General features: G+C 37.6%; 1 protein-coding gene across 6 annotated transcripts in view; it reads left to right on the plus strand.

Annotated features, from left to right (window-relative positions):
• Positions 1–14,421, plus strand: part of LOC125686410 (kinesin-like protein KIF18A) — a 99,271-nt gene extending 84,850 nt beyond the window's left edge. For 5 of the 6 annotated variants that reach the window (XM_048930365.1, XM_048930363.1, XM_048930362.1 and 2 more), the window contains exons 14-17: positions 9,160–9,640; positions 9,936–10,040; positions 13,044–13,153; positions 13,532–14,420. In XM_048930365.1, coding sequence (XP_048786322.1) covers positions 9,160–9,640; positions 9,936–10,040; positions 13,044–13,153; positions 13,532–13,680 — 845 coding nt within the window. In that variant the 3' untranslated portion in view covers positions 13,681–14,420. Of the gene's footprint in view, positions 1–9,159; positions 9,641–9,935; positions 10,041–13,043; positions 13,154–13,531 lie in introns of all 6 variants that reach the window. The other variant, XM_048930366.1, reaches the window with a different exon arrangement.
• The last annotated feature ends 7,128 nt before the right edge of the window (positions 14,422–21,549 follow it).

A 21,549-nucleotide genomic window follows, 5' to 3' on the forward strand; every position in this document is an offset into this window, starting at 1 on the left:
AAATACCATTTCTGTGAACTCTGTAAACTGTAGCTAAATATTGATTGTAGAGATTGTCTTGTCATATGTGGGATATTGTCATAAATTTAAATTTCTGTAGCTTACTTACACTAGTGCAAGCTTCACTGTGGAGTTCTGGTTCTGTTCTGCCTTTCATCAAATGCTACACCAGATCTATTCTTGCTCAGAAGCACTAAAATCATTATACGAATGCCTACAGGAACTTTTAAGGCATAAACTACTCACTCTTGTAGAATCATAGACATAAGTTGAAGGGTTGTATTGCAAATCTGCATGAAGTAGACATTCTCCAGTTCTGAATGTTCAACTTATGGCTTTCTAAGTAAATGGACACATTATTTTTGAGCAAGACAGATTTTTCTCTCCAGATGTAAATGGTGTCTTTGCCTAAAGATGTTCGTAGAAATCCTTATTGTGTTTTTATTTTTGTTATTCTGTGTGGAAATAGGAAAAAAAAGTTTCATGTGCTGCTTGTACCACAGGCAGGAGAAAAGCAGTTAGGAAAAACTGTCTTTCAAATGGAAGTTATGTAACATGAAAGGATATGGTAACCAGGCACATCACGTTTTTTCTCGTAATCTAATTGTGCTCTTCCTGTTTGCTTTGAGCTTGTAGAAATGCATTATGATGCTCCTAGGCTCACCAATACCTGATATTCCTCATGAAGAGTCTACCTCTCTCTCGCATTCTTTCTCATTGGCAGCATTAGTTGGTGGGCTAACATGAAATAAGTTTTCTTGAGCAGCTTTTTCCTCGGGGGCAATTCTTACTGTAAAATTTACTGCTCAGCAGGTAGCCATCATTCTACAAAACCTTGTAGACATAACTGTATGGGATAACAATTTCTACCAGGTACCACTGTATTGAGAACTTGACATTTGAAATGGAATTGGAATTGAAATGACAATTGACTTTGCATAATGGAATTTTTAAAGTTCTAAAATGGAGGACTGTGATCAGAAAAACAAAGTTTATTAACATATTTATAATTTTTACATTATTTTAATCTTTGTGCTCTTTCTAAGAGCACAAATCACGTGTGTTTGCACAGTCATTTCGTACACGTTGGATGCTGGAGGTAGAAAATAAGTAGTCCATTTCAGCTGAAAATAAAGTGACTTAAAAAAAAATTCCAGTGGAGCACAAAATAAACGCAATGAAATAGCTCTACTTCAATTGTTTTTTGAATTCACTTGAAAAATACTTGGAAGTATTACCTGATGTTATGCTATGGAAATAACTTCTCTTTTGCAGAAAAAACTAATAAAACTATTAAGAAAAAAAAAACAAAACACTGTAAATCAAAAAAAGAACATATGAGCATGGGAAAATGTGAAGAAGCAGAAAGGCAGCATCCTGATGAGAAGTAGGAAGGATGTAGTAATTTTTTTTCCTTTAAGATAAAATAAATTATTCAGAAATCCAGTTCCTTCTCCCTTAAGTCATTTCAGAAGTATGCTTGGCAGTTGTTAGCAGGAGCTGACCTAAGATCTTAGTGAACAAATGAAAAGGAAGATTTTTACAGATCCTCCCCACACCTTTAGCACAGTGTTATTTCATTATTGATATCACTTGTTTAAGGTGTTGGGAAGGAAGCAGTGTTTTTGCACAGAGACAAATATATATATATATATATATGTATGTAAAGTGTGTGTATATACATAGTGTGTATCTGTGTTACACGGCAGTTACTTTTTTTGTATGAAAATCCATATTTCACCTATGATATAACTGCACAGACTTCAGCTTGTCACGGGGGAGGAGCAAAACAGTTAATTTTTTGAGATTTTATTCTTACTTTCCACAGTGTGAGTAGGGAGCAGCGATATTTTTCTCTTCTGTTTCAAATAAATACATTACTTAGAGAAGGAACTTCTGAAATACTCCAAGTGATTAATTGTGGAGAAAAGGCTAGCCAAGTTACTAGGTGGCAATTAAATGATTTGTCCCAATGAAACATGCTTCTGTAGCAGAAGGGAAGGGTCTGTAGCAAAGGAAGAGTTTGTGCTAGGTCAGCTGAGAAGAAATGATGGCTTTTTCTTGAACCTACATTTGCATGAAGGCTTTGGAGAAGATATTGGGGAAAAAAAAAAGTGACTGATGTTAAAAACTACTGATGTAGTACTTTTGGAAAATATAAATTTATCTTCATCTAAGCTTATGGAGTCAATTATTACGTGCTTGCTGAGGTTTAAGGATTGTATGCAACATCCATGCACTATCCACATTTACGTATAGAAACTACATTTTCAGGATAACATTACTCACATACATCTGTGCTTTAAGGAAACCACTTAATTCTGCCTATCATAAAACACGAGGCACTGATTGCAGGCACTCAGTTTTTAGTGATACATTTATCTTTTGCTGACAGCTATTCTGGAGGGAACCACGACATTTTTGAAATGCAAATTGTTGATGAGTGTTTTCTCATAGATTGGAATGCTTCAAGTCAAATAACTTATTGGATTATAATCACTGTCTCCAGAAATCCAATGCAGCTGAATCAGTTCTGTAAATCAAGAAAAGTTATGAAAGTGGGACCTTAAGTTTTGAGTTACTCCATTAACTGTGTATTTCCATTATCTGCTTCTGAAGAAGTAAGTCAAGCTAGTAAATGACTTAAGAATAAAGAACAAAAATGATGCTAAAGGTCAAAGTAAGGATCTTCATTCTCTTGTTCAAGGTGAATCACAACAAGAAGTATTTTGAATTTCTTTTCCAAAACACTGACTTCATTGGCTAACGGTTTCAATATGATCTTAAAAGACGCCCTTTTCTCTATCAGGAGTTTAAAAATGATGTAGAATTTAAGCTGAGTTCTAGTAATGCATAGAACTTAAAGAATTTCTTACATGGAAAAGCTCTCCTGTGTTTTAAATGCTATAAAGCTATGGGGGAAAGAACAAGATCAAAAGTCTGGCTATTCTTTCAACGTGTTTCTGTGGTCAAGTTATCAAGACCGTTAATTCTCTGCACAAGCTAATTAAAGCTTGTTGGCTTTGCCACAGTTTATGTAACTTTTCACGCTAACGCATTGTATGTATAGCATTTCAAGGAATGTTCTGTACAGGAGAATCTGTCTCTAATTTCTGGTTGTACTTTTTTTTTTTTTTTTTTTTTTACTACTCCAGGATTTTTGAACATAACATGAGATTGCTTCAAATTTACTCCCGAACAACACACTTTGATTTAATTGCCAATTGTTCGATTTAAATAATTCAGGAACGCTTACAAGTATTTTCTATGTTACTTGATTATACATCCTTAGCAGTTTGTGTTTTCTTAAATAAAAAAACCTTCCTATAACATGACCAGCTTAGTGGCATTGTGGGGGACAGGTTGATGGTTGGACTAGATGATCTTTGAGGTCTTTTCCAGCCTTAATGATTATAGGATTTTATTCTGTGACTGGAAATTCTTTAATTTCAGAACCTCTACTCTTGCTTATGTTCATTTTGAAGCCTTAACATGCTGTTTCCATAACATCTGAACCTACTTATATACTCTATTAATAGGTGAGATCTTTTAAAAACAATTATTTTATGAATGTACATTCCTGAGTTTTATTCATATTACTTTTAGCATTTTATTTTATCATTTTATTTTTAATTATATGCTACAATTGTTTTTTGTGAGTCCAGAATGTGTAACTTTATGAGCAACTCAACTATTTCCATCAAATGAAATAACACTAGGAAAACCTCATGTTAATGTAAATGTAACCTCATTTAAAAGTGAATTTAGACTGGTTTTGGCTGTTTAATGGAGAGTCACACAGGATTCAGAGCATAAACTGATGGGTAGAAAGCTATGATTGGTGCTTGCAGTTATTTCTGTGAATAGGAAGGATCTTGGCATCGTTTCAGGCATCCCATTTCCGGAAGCCTTACTTAGATTAGCAATGAGAGAATGAAATTGATTTACAGTAGGAAAAAAAAAGTATCCATTACTTCCCCCAGTGACAAACATCCAAAAGTGAAGTCAATTTATTATGTGGGATGACAGGAAAAGTTGGGATGTAGTTGTATATAGGAGGAAAATCATTAAAAATTGAAAAAGCATGCTGCTTGTATATAGGAGAGATTCCTCATATATTGAACAGCTTTTTCATGCTTGTCTTGTATGACTGAGTATTTTTCTCATGTGATGTGAAATGGTATTCCTGACCATTGGGACCCACAACTACGTAGCCTGAATTCTAGCCTTTTAAGTTCACAGCTGTTCTGTTTTCTGGGGGGTTGTTTCCTTGATTTCTGCAAAGCAATTGTTAAACTCACCTTCACAGTGAGGTGCCTTTGGGTCACAAGCAGATTAAATAAATGAAATTCATTCACTAGACCTCATTTGCAATGCGGAATTCCGCAAGTCAGTTGTTAGAAGAATCAAAATGTATGATTAGTATAGTAATTGGATCAATCATTGGTTGCTCAGAAATGTTTATTGAAATGAATACATTAATATTTGATTTTGCTTTAGCAGAAGAACCTGGCAGACTTAATTTAGAGTGTTTCCAGAAATATTCCCCTTATATGCATGTATTAACATCAGTTCCAGAAGACTTTTTTTTTTTTTTTTTTTTACTTTGTCCTCTGCATCAATTAGATCTAGCCCAATTTATCATTTCTCTTGTCATTAATTCAACTTGCTTTTGTTGTGACTCATGTTCTGTAAATATTGCATTCTGTTTTTCATATTAGCTTGCGTTTCATTTCTGCAAATGTCTAATACTACTTTTTCTCCTGATAAATCTATTCTTCTAAGTAGCCTTTTGAAACAGGTAGTAAAAAGTTAAAGACAAAAGCCACCTCATACTGTTTGGGTGGTTGTTGCTCAGTTAGGGATGATTTTTACTTTTAAATTGAGTGAATTTGGGAACAATACACAGAAGGAATTATGGCAATTACCTTTAAACTGCATTTCAGTCTGGGAAGGGTGAGCCCATCTACTCTGCACTGGTGAGAACTCGTTCTGGAGTTCTTCATCCAGATGTGGAGTCCTTAGTATAGAACAGACATGGACCTGTTGAAACACATCCAGAGGAGGGCCACAAAGATGGTCCAAGGGATTGAACACCTCCCCTCCCCTTTGAGGATAGGTAGAGCTGGGGGCTGCTCACCCTAGAGAACAGGAGGCTTTGGAGAGACCTGGTAGTGGCCTTTCAGTATCTAAATGAAGTTATAAGAAAGAAGGGGAACAGATTCTTTAGCAGGACTTGTTGTGCTAGGAAAAAGGAGATGGTTTGAAACTAGAACAAGGCAGTTTAGTTTGGATGTAAGAGGTTCTTAGGATGTTGCTAGTGAAGTACTGGAACAGATTGACGAAAGAGGTAGTGGATGCCCCATGCCTGGAGATATTGCAGGTCAAACTGGACTGGGCTCTGAGCACCTGATCAAGCTGTAGGTGTCCCTGTTCATTGCAGAGGAGTTGGACTAGGTGACCTGTAAAAGCCCATTGCAACTCTAAGGATTCTGTCATAAACATTTAAGTAACAGAAGCAGGCCGGCGAGCACTGTAAAACTTAAGAAGATAGCTGGGAAAAAATCTCAGACTTGTCCTGAAGGAATGTGGAGGGGCTCCTCTAAGAAGGTAATGTCAACCAGCAGCCCAGGTGAAGTTCTTCTACACCCATGCAAACAGCATGAGAAGGAGAGCAGGAGGGCTGGGGGACCACAGTGGATTTGGAAAACTATGACCTAATTGATATTGCAGAAATGTGGTGGGATGAATTGTACCACTGGAACATTATGATGGAGAACTACAAGCTTTTTAGAAGAGGTAGGACATCCACCCCACCCCAGGGAATGCCTGTGCGTTAAGAAATGGACAACTGCCTTTGAGAAAGAGCCACAAACAGGCTGGGACTGGATGAATAAAGGACATCTGGTGGTTGGGCTCCTACAGTAGGCCATTTAATCATGGGGAGCCTGTGGATGAGGCCTTCTTGCTTCATTTTCACAGGCTCTCATCCTGATGGGGCATTTCAACCATTTGGATGTCTCCTGGGAAAACCTTGTGGCAGTTTCTGAGTAATCCAGGAGACGGTGAAGTGTGCTGAGGATGACTTTCTGGTTCAGGAAATAGAAAAACTAACCAGAGGAGTGGTAGTGGACCTAGTGCTCACTGCAGAGGAGATAATTAAACAAGTTAAGACTGAAGGTAGTCTGGTCTGTAGTGACCGTGCTGTAGTTGAGTTTGTGATCTCAAGGAATATGCGCCTGGTAAAGAACAGAGTAAGGCCCCTGAAAGTAAGAAGAGTGAACTTCTGGCTGATGAAGGAATTATTGAGTGGGATCCTTGGGAAGAATCTGTTCTCTGGGACAGAGGTATGGAACAGAGCTGGCAGCTCTTCACGGATGCATTTGTGATAACAGGAGCTCTCCATCCCCCTGTGTAAGAAATCCTGCAGAGGAGGCGGGAAACTAGCATGGCTGAACCAGCATTTGCTGGTCAAGCTGAAGAACATAAGAAGGGACCTAGACAGACCTGGAAAGCGAGGCCGTGTAAATGTAGAGAGGTTGAACAGAGGCTTTGGATTGGTTGGTCTGGACAATCCCTATGTGTACAGTCTGGGAAAAGAACTTGGTGAGAGCAGCCCTGCAGAGAAGGACCGGGGAGTCCAGGTGGGCAAAAGGCTGGACACGAACCAGAAGTATGCACTTGCAGAACATCAACAGCATCCTGGGCAGCATGGAACAAGGTGGCTGGCAGCGAGAGGGAAATGACTGTCCTCCTCTGCTCTGCCCTCGTGTGGCCCCATCTGGAGAACTGCATCTAGATCTGGGGCCCTCAAGAGGCAAAGGGGCATAGAGCTTTTGTTGAAGCTGTCCAGAGGTGGGACCGTATGCCACAGAGATTATCAGAGGTCTGGAGCAGCTCTTATGTGAAGACAGGCTGAGGGAGCAGGCTTGTTGAACCTGGAGAAGAGAAGATGTTGCTAATAATGTTTTTGTTTACTTTTTTAGGAATGACTTAGTGCTTTCACAAGAAGCTTTGAGAAGGGACTTTTCTTGAATATTTAATATGTTCTCCACTTAACTGTGGCCCAAGGCTTTTATTTTTTTAAAACTACTTCTTGCTCTGAGTTTAATTCCAGAAATAATTAGATTTTAAAATCTAATCTGTCTGTGAAACTCATCTCATAAGTAGCTTAGCTTCACTTAACCTACTTTATTGTTTAGGAATTGTTGGTTAAGATTATGTTCTTTGTTTAAACATTTTTCACTGAAAATGAGCCCTTGAGTGTGGGATAGTTGTTTGTTTTATTTTTAGGTGGTTTCATTATTAAATGTTGGTGATATAGAATAGATTTGTGCCGTATCTCTTGCATCTCATTTACTTGCTGCTTTGACATGCTTTGGTACTACCCATTCCATCTTCACTGAACATGTCTAGGCTTCATGGTAGTTTTTAAATCCTCCTCTACTTCCTCACAGCTCTGATTTATATCTTCTAATTGGCTATCATCTCTAGATGGTCATGAAGTGCCTACCATATACTGTCTAGTTTCAAAGTATGTAGTGACTGCCTAGGAAATGTATGTTTGTTTGGTTTTTAATTAAAAAGAAAGATGCTGAGATCTTCCTTCAGAATGCTATTCTTCAGTGAGGCTCTTATATACTAGGGAAAAGGCCCAGATGTGATTTTAAATAAACGGTATTCTTAAGGCTTCTTGTCTATAGTAGATTGGATTTTAACTGTGGCTTACACCAGTAATGAGAAGTGGTCAACAGTCAGAGAAAGATTCATTCACGCTTCTGTAGGAAGTCAAACTTGGGCAGGTAGGAGGTAGATGCAGTATCTTGATTCAGTTTTTCTCCTATTCTAAGCATTATTATTGAACTACTAAAATAGCACATTAATGAATGAATTGAAGTTAGGCATTCTGAGGAGTTTGAACCAGTTCTTATTCTGGGGCAGAAAGAGCATGGAGTTTTAGGAGAAATAAGTATTTCCTTTTTTTGCACTGTTACGTGAGTACTGTGGTGAATTCCTGAGTAACTGCGCAATTTAAAAGTAGGAGTGTTTTCTACAATTTAGTTACTCCTAGGAATGTAGTAGGTAATGCAGAAAGGGGAGCTGATTGATATGATGGCTACAGGCTGAAGTGGGGCCAGTCCATGTAAGTGTTTAAGGATGGTGGCCTTTTTCTTGTTCTGTTCACGCAAAGTTACATGTAGGAGCACTTTGTTTTCTGGCAGGTCTCTGCAGCCCTTGATTTGTGTGTCTGTCTCCCTCCCTCCCTCCCTGACACTTAATTTTCTGCATTTAACTGCGTGTGGTTGACTTAAGTCACTGCTAGCCTAGCTGTTTGAACAGTGCTGTCTTGAAATCAGCCTCCTTCACTGGAAACTTGAATAAAAGAGGGACCTTTTCTCTTTTACTTTTAAGATTGCTTTTGTTTTCAAGTAGGTGGCAATACAAAATATTGGGACGCTTCCTGAAAAATCAGGATGAATCACAACAATGGCCAATTGGTGCTGTATTGCTTAGCCTTAGCTTTTGATTTCTAAGCGTGTTTGGATTAGTTGGTTGTTTAACAGTTTAGTTTTCTGGAGTAGATATATCAAGATTAACAAAATTCAGATAGCTGTTATCTTTGCCTTTTTCCGAAACACTACTGCCTCATTGGCAATGTTAAAGGATTTCTTTCCCTCTAACAGATTCGGTCTCATTCTTGTATAATAATTGCTCATTCTCCTGCATGATACTTGCTAGGACAAAATGACCATGTTTAGGAGGCAGCTGTAGATTACTGGGATGATACCATCTTAATTTAAGAGTTGTCATGGTAATGCTATCATTTTCAGTGCTCTTACTCTTCCATTCCCTGTTGTAATGTCTCATCTCTTGCTTGTGATTACTTGTAATATCTCTGGGATTAACTATTTCAGTCTATGCATATTTATAATACTTGGAGTGCCACAGAACAAATGCTGCCATCTGGACAATACTGCATTAGAAGTAATAAAAGTTACATGATCTAATTAATATGTAGATGAAATAAATAGTATTTTTGCTAACTTATGCTAATATCTTCTGCTAATAAACATGTTTCAGAAGGGAATAGAAGGGAAAAGCATTATTTAGGTGCTAAATGTAGGTGAATGTGCTAACCAACTGCTGGCCATTGCACAGGTTCAACTTCTGGCACACCATCACAAGAAGCGAAGAGAAATACGCAACTAGTAGAATTTGCAGTAACACCACGGAAACAAACTAGACGAAAGCTAATGGATTCTCCAGTCAAAACTCCGAGTTCTGCTGCATCCAAGCACTTCAGCCTCTGTCATTTGGAGGATTCTCTCAGCAAGGAAGTTCGACCTATTGTATATACACCAGAATCTTGCAGAAAACCAATGCAAAGCAGCTGTTCACAGACTGTGGTAAAACAAGCATTACACCTGACAGGCCTTCAGGAAACAAATGAATGTAATACAGGTTTTCAGCTGAGAAAGCCCAGTATTACAGACTCTGTGTGTGATGTTATCCTAGACTGTGATGAAGATAGAATGGACTCAACAGTAATTCTCGGTGAAGAAACAAGTGAAACAAATGCAATTTCTATTGACTCATCTGCAAAGGAGTCACAACCATGCAGCGATAGAATTCTTCAAAGGTATTTTTCCATTTGTTTGGGCAAGGAGTGTTATCTGTTGGTTTTTTGTTTCTATTTCCCAAACATTTTAATATTACTTATCTTTAAGAACCTTTTTGTCATTGATGTGGAAGTTACAAGTAAAATTAACTAATGTTTTGAAAATCAAACCTTCAATTTTAATTAGTATCAGATACAATTTTGCCATTATTTACAATCAATGATATGTTAGTAATAAGAAATGAGGATAACGAGAGCAGTTTTATTTGCCTTCTATCCAGAATACATTTCATAAAGTAAAATCACTTTACTTCAGGTTTGGTCTTTCTTCCTTGAAAAACAAAAATCCTGCTTCAGTACTTGAGAAGCCCTCGTATATGGCAATGATTTCAGCTGCTGAGAGAAAACGGAAGGTATTAAGGTAAGATGTAGCAGGAATGCTAAGTCATGACCTGAAACAGTGATTGAGCTCTTGGTGGGAGATCAGGGCCAACGCAGGGGAGCTCAGGTGCAAGCAACATACCTGAGTGACCACAAGGGCTAGAGCCAGGTTCCACCCCTTCCCAGACTTCATTTAAAGGTTGGCAGCAGAGGCGAGGATGTCTTGCTGGAGATCCCTGCCTAAGTGAAGCCTTACGAAGGTGGGCAGCTTTTTTCATTTGCTTCTGCATCTGTGGCTGCTGCACATGGGTTTCTCCTCTCTAACTGCAGCCTGGGACTCTGCTACCCTGCTGTCATTGCTGTATTTTCCATCACATTATGGTGTTACATAAGGTTAAAGTTGACTCCTGTTTAAATGAGTTCATATACGTTTCTCTTGTTCTTACTACAGTTTTGGTGTTCTTTCAAATTCAAAAGCATCTTATATAAGTCATCCAAATCTGCACATGAGATGTTCTGACTCAAATCTTTGACAATTCAAGTTTTCTCTTGACAAATGGAGAAGAATGGTTTTCAGCTAGCTTTTAGTTTAGAGGCTTCTGTTATTTTAATAGAATAAGTACAAACGAGTGTATCTTCCAAATCTGCTGTCGTCTCAATAGAAAAACATCATATAATTCTGAAAAAATGTAATTCTGTCATCATCCAAAAATCTAATTTATTTGGAAATGTTGTGCTTTCACTGGAAGACATAAGACTGCCAAAATGGGAAGTGGAGAAAATGTCTGACAATACTCGTGGTCATTTCCTTTGTTTTTCTAATAATTCACTTCTGCTCCGAGTTATGTCTAAATTCTTGTGTTTCGTTCTGTGAAGAAAAAAAAAAAAAACACCCTTGCATTTCATCAGTTCTGTATTTAGACCTGGAAAGAGGTTTGGTGGGAGTGGCAGAAAAGCTGCAACTGAGTAGAAACTAATTGTACTGCTTGTTGTTTGTTTTTTTTTGTTTGTTTGTTTGTTTGTTTAAAATTTCACAGGCTCATAGAATGGCCAGGGTTGGAAGGGTCCTCAAGGATCGTGAATCTCCAACCCCCTGCCACATGCAGGGCCACCAGCCTCCACATCTAATATTAGACCAGGCTGCCCAGGGTCCCATCCAACCTAGACTTGAATACATCCTTGTTCAAGGGTGGGATGCCCCATCCCCAACTTCTCTGGGCAGCTGTTCCAGCACCTCACCACTCTCATAGTAAAGAACTTCCCCCTGACATCCAACTAAATCTTCCCTCCCTCAACTTAAAGCTATTTATTAATGTATTTGGTAAATACATTAATATTTATGTCTGGTCTGTAGTGATGAAACAGCTCCCTTTTCTTTCCTCAAAAGATCAAAAATTGATCCAACTTTTTAATAGATCATAATATAAGTCACCTTCTGCTATGCAGCCAGTGGAGCTGCTACCTAATGGGTCTTCTAAAAATGTTTCAAGACCATTAGAAACAAGTTCTACAGCTTTATCTCAGGAAATGAAAGAAACTTGAAGCACTCTCTTTGTTCGTTAGCATCTTTGAAATAGAAAACTTTCCTGGAAGAATAAAATATAATCTCATGTTTTTGTTCTAATTGTTACTACTTGTTGAACGCTTTCTTTCTGGAATAAGGAAGGAGGCATGTCGTGCCCTTTCAATTTTTGAGACGGTTATGAGGTTTAACAAAACAAATTATTTGCACTGAGTTTGTTGCCCCCTTAAGAAAGAGTAAGTGAACTTTTGGGGCCTGCCTTCTCTGATCTTAAGGCAAATGTTTTAAGATAAGCTCCAGGAGCATTCTTTACTGTAAACTAAAACTCTTTATGGCTTTTTCTTGGTGTTTATGAAGAGAAGGAATGAAAGCTACTTATTTGTCACAGAGAAAAAGCCCTCTTTTTTATCAGAGGGCTACCTTTCAATTCATCTTTGTTATTTTTTCCCACCTCTCGTCTTTCATGCTTTACCTGTTCGTATTTATTCACTCCGGTTGCTCATCTCCTACTAACATGAAAATAAGCATATAGATTTCAGACATTCTCTATGCTTTTAATATAATTAGAAATGGTCCTATTGTTAGGAGATAAGTCAGTTAGATTACAGAGTCTGTTTTTACTAATAGAGCTTAGGCTAATAAGATTGTAATGCTGCTTCTTGGAGCAGCATTACAATGTGACTAGATCTTAAGACAGATACAGGGCAGACCTTGGTCTTCACTGCTTGCTATATATTTTCAGAAAATTATTAAAAGAGCTAGTACATGTTAGATGACTATAAATAGAGATAGTACAATCCTATTAGAGGGATGGGGAAAGCACAGAAACTTTGACACGAATAGAAAAAAACTTGCTCATGAGGCATTCTTAGAAGAGTGAGACCAGGGATGCTAGTGAGGAAAACAAGTAAGGCTGAGATTACAGACAGGTTCATATTTTTCCCTGTCGATTTTAATTCCATCATCTTAAAAGGCATAAAATACAGGTTTTTTTCTTAGTGAGTTTGAAGCTGTAACATCTTTCTTGCAGCTTCTCTGAAAAGTAGAGAAGCCACCCCCTCTCATGTTGTTGGAGCCTATAGAACAACTACCGTAGCAATACAAAGTTTGACCACTGTGAATTCCTTGAACAAGTCACTTCAGGGATATCATACTTAAGTTGTTTCTTAATGTAATCATGTGATGTGCTGTTGTTTCTTAATGTAATCGTGTGACTATCAAACTGACTGCTATGATTTTCCAGAAGGTAATATGTTATGTGTTCTTCACTTCACAATTAAGCAACGTTAATCCTTGCTTTCACTGCTGATATGTTCTTCTCAATTTCTTAAAAAGAGGAAGAGAAGAGGAATCATTCTCATATATAAACACCATAGACAAACTAGTTTATTTTTTGCATTTGGTTGTGAACTACCAATACTAGATAATGCTATGTAATGTATTTTGCATATTGCAAGGACAAATTTACTGTAAAAGCTTTATTGCTTGACTGAGAGCAAAACCTCTGGCTGTTTTTTCTAGTTCTACATCAAATGCTGGCTTAGGTAATCTGCAAGACCCAATTTCTCCAAAGCGTGTTCGACAAGAGGTCTTGTTAAACAACAGAGTATTGAGAGTACCCAAAATGTCAGGTAAGCATCAAAACACTGTGCTGGCAATCAAGTTTTCATAGGTGATTCAAAGTTAAGGTCAATGCATGTAATTTTGGTGATTTAGCAGCACGTGCTGCTTTGATCAGTGTATTAAGCCATTGCTTTGAATAATATATCCATGCATTTAATAATAAATAAAATTCCTAACATTTTAACAGTTAACTGGATAGTATCTAATGAAAACTCAGTATTACTGCAAGCTTGGTGAAGAAAACCTTGTCACAAGAGCTAAGGACTGCCACCAAAAACTTTCTGTGGTTGGAGTTTGAAATCTAGTACCCCTTTAATTTTGCCAATTGTAGTTTATCAGAAACTAAAATATTGTCTTCTGTTTGTAATAATGTTTTTCTTCATTAGGAGTTAAAACAAAGAGCTTGAAGCGAGAACAGGATGTGCCAAGCAACCTTGCTAGAAGCTTTTCTGAAGGAAATGTAGCAGTGGGTGTTAAAGCACGGACATCCAAAAGCCTTTCACTTCATGTTTGCAAGAAAAAAAATAGGATTTAGATTCTGACTTCATCCATATTTCAAATGGGATTGATGGAAAGCAAGTGAGAACAGTGACTTTTGTTTTCCTCCTGTGAATTATTTTGTTAAAGAGGTCTCTCTCAGTAATGCAGTATTTTATAAGACCCAGTTACTGGAAATACGGCTGTGTGTTTTGTCAAATTTTGAAATAAAATGCATTTGGTTTTTGTCTCCTATTTGAAGCTTACAAATGTTTTCCATATAATAGCAAATTAATATGAAATATTATTTGAAGTTGTGAATTTAGAAGTGGGTGGTATACCTTACACTGTAACTTTTGTAAGCTTCTCCCTGTAAGATGACTAAAAGATTGAAACTTGATGCAAGGGAATTGGTGGTGATATAGTTTTTCAAGTTCCTCTAATTGTTTACTTACATTCAGGTTTCTAGTAACTTCATGGTAGAGAAGTTAGAAATTCTTTTGCCCTGCTAAATATGTCACTGAAATTTTATAGTGTTAATACTGTGAAATATGTTTAGTGTACTTATCTTCAGCATTAGGATGCCAGCTTGTTCTTAGATAACATCTCAATTTTGGAATGATAATACCAATGTAGCATACCTGGAGGAAGGAAAAATGCAGGAAGGATTTCTTTTTTTTTTTTTTTTTTTTTTTAATGTGTTATGTCTAAAATCTTCAACTGTTTTTTAACTTGTAAATTTTTTTTAACTTGCATTCTAATTGATTTGTAAATAGGATGATATTGTTGATAACCTTAAATAAACTCTTAATTGTAAACAAGAGCCGTGTGTGAATTGAACTTGATGAAAAATTACTACTTCTTACCTGTGAAAGAGACAGAATTTTTGAAAGTATTATAAGATCTACTAGTTCATACTGCATGTTCTGATCAATTAATACTCAAAGAGTTGCAAAGTTCCATTGTCACCCTGACATCCTGCTCACCCTTAGCGGTGTTGTGCTGGTGTATTTGGCCTGCACAAATGTAAGTGGATGTGTGAACTTCCCCAAACTAATTGGAACTAGAGGAGGAGGTCCAGTAACTGGTTCTAGTGTCAGATACCTGCCTGAATCCAGCAAGCAACTTGCAGTTCAGTAAGTTAGGTGGCATAAAGCGTGCTGCAGAGTAATGTTCTGGCTTTCAGCAATTGTAACAGGCTGAAGGGTTTTAACGCATGGTTGTTGTGATGGAAACAGCAACAAGTTTTCTCGCAACAGCAGTGAACTGGATTACATCATCTAATAGCCTTTATCAAATCTGTTCCTAAAAATGTTTTGAGTATTTCCAAATCTTTAGAGGTTTATACATGTATTTTTACTCTGTAGCCTGTGATATTTAGGCAAACTAATGCAAACCTTTGCAGTTCGTACCTCTAGCTCACGTTGGTGGCTATTGTTGATACGGTTGGGAGTTTAAGAGCACTTCTGAAGAAGAAAATAGTAACTGCCTGTATAAACCTCAGGGACCGCTTGTGGGAGGAGCTGACAGTCTTGATCTTCATCAGCAAAGTTCAAAGAAGCAACAGCTCCTTCAAAATAGGCATCGATAATTAAAAATGAAATTAAATCACCTTCCTTGTGTTCTAAAAGCTTTGTATAAATATGTGATATAGTCATTGTGGAGAGCACAGGTTGATGCTGGGGACATAGAAAATATTGGCTGTTGAAAAGGTTTTTTTGAAAAGAATCCTAAATGTAGGAAAAGCATTTAAAAAAAAAAAAAAAAAAAAAAAAAAAGTTTGGGACTTGACCGTATCCCAGTCAGATGTTATAATAAATAGAATGAAATGAATGGCAGGGAAGTAATTTTAATGCTTCTCTACCATGCTGAACAACATCTTTTGGGGATTAATTTTAACCTGGTACCAGGTTGAAATTGTGCAGACCTTTGTTTCTGATTTATGAGACTTCTTTTTTGCAAGCTATTTAATACTAAATGTCCATGGGAGGCATTTATTCTGCTTCACATCTGCAGGAGACATGTTGGGCTTTGCTTGTTAATACCGCTGTGATAGACACAGCTTTTGTGTTGCGTGTAAGAGATATATTTTGAAAGGTTTTTAGACATGCTTGTGCATACAACTTTTTCATGTTCGATCAAACCATAGAACTGATGAAGTCTTTTCTCTTAATGTGTTTTGTTTGCTCCTGAGTTGAACTGATTTGATTAGCATACAATGCTTCAAGAGACTAAAGAAAAAATCAAGTATGTTGTGAAAATGAGCACACGTGGGATAGCTGGGTACCAGGAGTAGAGCTATGTTGACAGCAACTGGTTAGGTAGGTATGCATTTATAGTTGATAACTAGCAAAATGGTTTCCAGAAGTAAGGTTGAAGGATTTTCACAGTTCAGATTGCTGTTGATAGGTTTTCTACTATATTAGTTATGCATTTATTGTTGCATTTTGTGAACGCATTCAGACTTCATAAGGTGCTTCAGAGCACGTTCCACGCAAGTAGCTGCTGTGGGACATCTTATTTAAGTTTTCTGTCAGATTTCCAGTTTCTACTTAAGTAAAAACCCAATGGTATTTAGAGAACAGAGAAGCTGTCGTATAACTCATTTTATTTCCTTGCCTGTCTGCGTTGCCTGTTTCCTGTCGGTCTGCCTTTACAAACCGAAATAGTAATCACTCTTTAGGTGATGTTTATCTGAGATAAACATACAATTGTTCTCATGCTGTTATACCATGCAGTGTTAAATTATTCCAGATGGGATGTAAGGGAATATTGTACAACATAACATGACTCAGACTGATTCAAAAATTCAAATGATTTGGGTCTATTTAATCTTATTTTCTGTTTAAACATGGTAATAGTTTAAAATCACTTGAAAATGTGCTCCTGACATTTTAAATACCAAATAATCTTCAGGTAATAACTGAACCATCTTCATGAGATACCTGATGATTTTTGTGTGCTTGGACAAATGTACCTAGCGATACTAGTGCTCAGCTGGTATTTTTCTTCCTGTATGTGATTGCAATCAACAGCAAAGTCAATGTTATATATCCAGTACTGTGTGTGTTTAGTGGAGTACTGAGTAGTATAAGCTGGAAACCCTCGTAACCTCTTTCTGGGCTTCAGCCAGGCTTTTAGGGTGGCTTGCTATTAGCAGTTATTCAAAAAGCTTGGTAAAACAGAATGTTGTTTTACCAAGAGGTGAATAGTTCCCATGACCAAATGGATTGAGATGTTTCTGAAAATCAATTTGTTCCAAGTGTGAAAAGGATGTTGATGATCTGGTCCCGCAGGGAAATTCTTATGAAAACTTGCAAAGGCCATAGGGTATAGTTTGTACTGTGACTCATTTACTTATTTTCATTGCAGCAAAGTGAGGTAGGAGCTATCTGAAGCATAGCAAATCTGGGTTGTTAACCAGTCCTGGGATGCTATGAATATTTGTTACTCAGGATGGAGATGGTTGCAGTCTAGAGACATATGGAGAAGAATGAGAACAATATTGCTGTCAATGAGGCTATAGAAAGTGCTGAACCATTTGTAATGGACTCGCTACATCTACATACCCAAAGTAGTTCTCAGAATCGTGAATTTACAAGCAATTTAGTCATTTATTTTTATGGTGGTTCTTTTAATGACTACTTTTATCTGGCATATGGACCTGCTCTGCTATGCTAGCGTTTTGGGGCCAGGTTCCTGGGCACGCTGAAAGCCAATCGTGTCCATTGATTTTCACAGAACTTAAACAAGATTGGTTATCCTGATAGCAAAAAGAGATTTCATTAAATTTAGATCTAACCACGGCTGTAGGTTTCTACAGGGGTTCTTTCAAATCTTAAGATCAAGCGCACAATTTTATTTTTGTCTTAAATCTGCCTAACCTGTCAAATTGACAAAGTACAGAAACCTGGTTGGATTATTAGGAAAACTTGCTCTTGCGGTAGTGGGAGAACTTTTCATATGAAGGTTATGAGATGTGTTCATCCTGTCAGTTACCTTTGAGCGTGAGTCCTACGATTAAAGACTCACTGTCCCCATCTGAGGAAGCTGAGTCTCTTGCACCTTGTAAGATTCAGTACTCTGGTTGTGAAAACAAAGATTTATGGTAGCCAAGTGGTCCACCTTGAAAATCATCTGGACTGCAGTAGTCAAGTTTCAGTTTGTTTGGCTTTTTTAAAATTGTTGTAAAGATACATGAGAAGGCTGGTTTTAACAGCTTAGACAAAGTAGATGTTCTTAGAAAATTCATCTGCTAAAACTGTAAAATATGTGTTCTTCCCTGTAGGAAATTCTAAGAACCTTATTAATAGAGAGTCAATGTGTAAAGGTAAACGGCCCGTTTTATTTCTCTGCTCTGTAGTGCTCTTGGGGAAATTACTCCTGATTTCCCCATTGCTTTAAACTTAATTGTGCTATACATATTGGGTATTAAGGTTTTATGTAGCATGACCGTTACACATCTAAATTGTACAAGGGAGTGAATTGAATAGATATATAATTCAATATCAGAAGTGGAGCAAAGCAAGCTTTAAAAGCCTGACTGAAAGAATTTTTGCATTGTAGTTTGAATTTTAGTGTACTGCTATTGCTGACACTGTGTTTTGCTGGATACTTGTAGTTATAGTCTACAGAGTCTTGTAGTGAATCATAAAAACACTGTTCACGCCACAGCTAGATAGCAAATGTGTTTACAGGCTACTACTCTACTGTGCCTTTCATTGAAGCAATTGGCTCATTTGCTTAAAGATGTGTTAAAAAAAGATTTTTATAATAGCCAAGTTAGTTTATGTAAACTACAAAACTGTGGAATATCCCAAGTTGGATGCTGAAGGGAGAATTAAAAGCCAATAATGAATCATATGGTTAGAATCATATCGTTAACATGAAATATTCTTTAATTGAAATTCCATAGTTAATTTCCTCTTGTTCATCCAACTTGCATCACGACAATGGCATAAGAAAAACAGCCTGCAAAGAGCAGAAAAGACAATAGTAATTAGACTTAATTATATGCAAGTGTTGGGAGGGCCTGTGATGCAGATGACACTTCTAGACACATGAAACAAAAACTTCCCTTGACCTGAAGCAGTGCATATGTGATGTAGCTAAGTTTATACATCCCTGCAGTATGCTCACTTTCAATAACTGTAGTATCTAGCTGAGGAATGTTTAAAAAACAAAAATGGAAAGGTAAGTGCTGAAACTGTTCATCTGAGGCATCTGCCAAACAGTTGGCACAGTTGTCCAGTTGGCTCGGGTATCCCTGTCTTCGGCAGTTTGACCAAGCCCTGAGTGACTTGGTCTGAAGCCAACGTTGACCCTGTTTTGAGCAGGTGGTTGGAGTAATGAGCTTTCAAGTTCCCTTCCAACCTAGACAATGCTTCAACTTGAGGATGAATTGACTTCAAGAGCCAGTAGAAAGTACAGCACCGGTATTCAAAGCTGTGCTAGTAGATTTATTCTACTAGCCAAAACCACTAAAGATCAAATATGAACAGCTAGGGGTGTGACATGAGCTCTATCGCTTTGATTGTCCTTAATATCAAAGGATTGGAAAGAGGCAAATGCAGCTGTATCTTGTAGGAGCTCCAGGGATCTTCTCATGTTTGTCATACTGCAATACAGACTAGGCCTATGGGCAGATAATGCTAGTATCCTTCTGCTGGGGAAAGTCATGTCTGGCAGATCTGTTACATTACTTTAAAAGCTCTGAGCTAATAATTAAGATATAACTGTTAAGTGTAGCCCACTTCAACTTGGAAGAGGCTGTCATCAGGTACCTCATGGAATGCTATTGAAGAAACCTTTAGCTAAAGCGACCTTTAGGCAAAGTGGGATTTAAGTTCTTATGCTTTCAAAGGTCAGAAAACAAAGAGTGGGAATAAATGGACAGTTTTCAGAATAGATGACTGGTAAAACTTTGCTGGCTCCATATGGTTGAATATATTCACAAATAATTTCAAGAAGGGTATAGAGAACTGACAAATTTATTGATACTGAATAATTCAGGAAGTTAAAACAAAAGCTAACTATAAAGAGTTGCAGGAGCATCTCTGCTACTGAGGGACTGGGCGATAAAATAACAGATGAAATTGAATGTCAATGAATGCAAAATAATGCACAAAAAAGAAAACAACCCAAACTGTACATACATGACTACGGGTTCTCAAATAGATGCTATGACTCAGGAAGGAGACCTTGGAATTGGTGTAAAAATACCATGAAAACATCAGCTCTGTAGTCGAAATAGCAAGAAAAGGGATAGGGAACAATCAATGTGTAAATCCTTGGCGTGCCTGTCTATTCTGAATGGTGCTGTCCTGCACATTTCAAGTATAGGACAACTATGAAAGGTATAAAGAAAGATGAGAGGAGTACAGAGCAAACTGAATGTGGGGGATGATTAAATACTTAGGGATACTTCAGCCTGGAAAATAAGTGGTTGAGGAGTCATGATAAAGATGTCTGAAATAATGAGTCATGAGAAAAGGGGCTAGCAAGAATTATTCGCCTCTTACTGCATGAGAATTAAAGGATGAATTCAAAAGATGTGGAAGTTCTTCCCTGCGTGGCATACTTTATGACAGCAAGGTCTCTAATTTAAAAATGGCAAGTGCCAAAAGCTTTGAGTTTGAACATGTTAGCACAATTATATGGAAGAAATGGTGATCAGGAGCTACTGAGAACAGAGCAGATACATAAAGCAGTGAACAGACAGGAATGTAGGAGGGCAAGTACAGCATCTTCAGTATAGTTGGGCATTGTCTGAAAGAAGAAGCTGGTCTCACTGGACTTTCAACTCTAAAACTGTTTTGAGTTTTTCTTCCATCATAGATATATAATGGTAAGAGCGTTTTCCCAGTGCTACTTAATAAGCCTGTTGGAATTATTTGTAAAGAAGAATTGTGTAAAAGCAGAAATTATCCAGAAGCTAACATATCTGATCGGTGTTACGCAGCACAGCTCTTCTATGTCTGCTATGTTATCTCTTAGTATGTATGCATGTTGCATTGCTTAGAGGTGCTTCTCACATGCCCCTCTTGCTCGGTTGTGATGCATTTAGGCAGAACACAGAATAGCACTCAAATTGTCTTGTTTCACTGTTTGTTGTGTGTGTTTGGTTTTGATTTCTTTTTTTAAGAAGTCAGAAATGGACAAAAAACATTCAACCAATTGTCTTGGTTTGAGAAAAGTGTTAACTTGTTGCACTGGCCAATGAAATAAAAGTTTTTCCTTTGAGTCTTGCAGATCTTTAAATTCACAGCCTGAGCTGATGTAGAACTCAATATTTTGCAGGGATGAATGCCAGTATCTCTCCATTTTCCAGTTAGGAAAGATCACGACGAGAAGTAACACAAAACACAAAGTAACTCAGCTTTTTGGTGATGGGAAAAAGTGTTAATAAAGCCAGATGTGGTACCTGAGGGGATGTGCAAAAAGGATTTCAGGGAAGCTTTGAGCAAGGGGAATTGAGGCTGCTTGCCTCTAGAAAGCTGGCAGGGAAGTGAAGGTGTGGATGCTGTGATAGACTATGCTTTGGATAGACTGCTCCCACTGCTGCCAGACTGCAGAAGAGATTTGCAGCATGGAGGACAAGCTGAAAGCTGTGCTGGAGCATCACTTAATTCATGGCTCCATAAATATGTCTCTATTACTGGTTGCTGATTACTATGATCAGCCATAGCAAGCTATGCCAAGAGGGTTTTTTCACTTGGGCCTGGCAGATGTGTTTTCTTGATTGGTATGTTTCATGTGCTGTGGCAAATAATTCACTTTAGGAATTTAGGCACTGCAGGAGTCTCTTGCAATGGAACAGCCTTACAGGTAGAGAGATTTGAGGGGGAAAGTGAGCGTTCAGATTCTGACTGGCGGCTCCACTCTGACACTGATGTATGTCTATCTTTCCCTCAATCTGAGACTTCTC

Source organism: Lagopus muta, chromosome W (assembly GCF_023343835.1).
Source record: "Lagopus muta isolate bLagMut1 chromosome W, bLagMut1 primary, whole genome shotgun sequence".
Taxonomy (NCBI): domain Eukaryota; kingdom Metazoa; phylum Chordata; class Aves; order Galliformes; family Phasianidae; genus Lagopus; species Lagopus muta.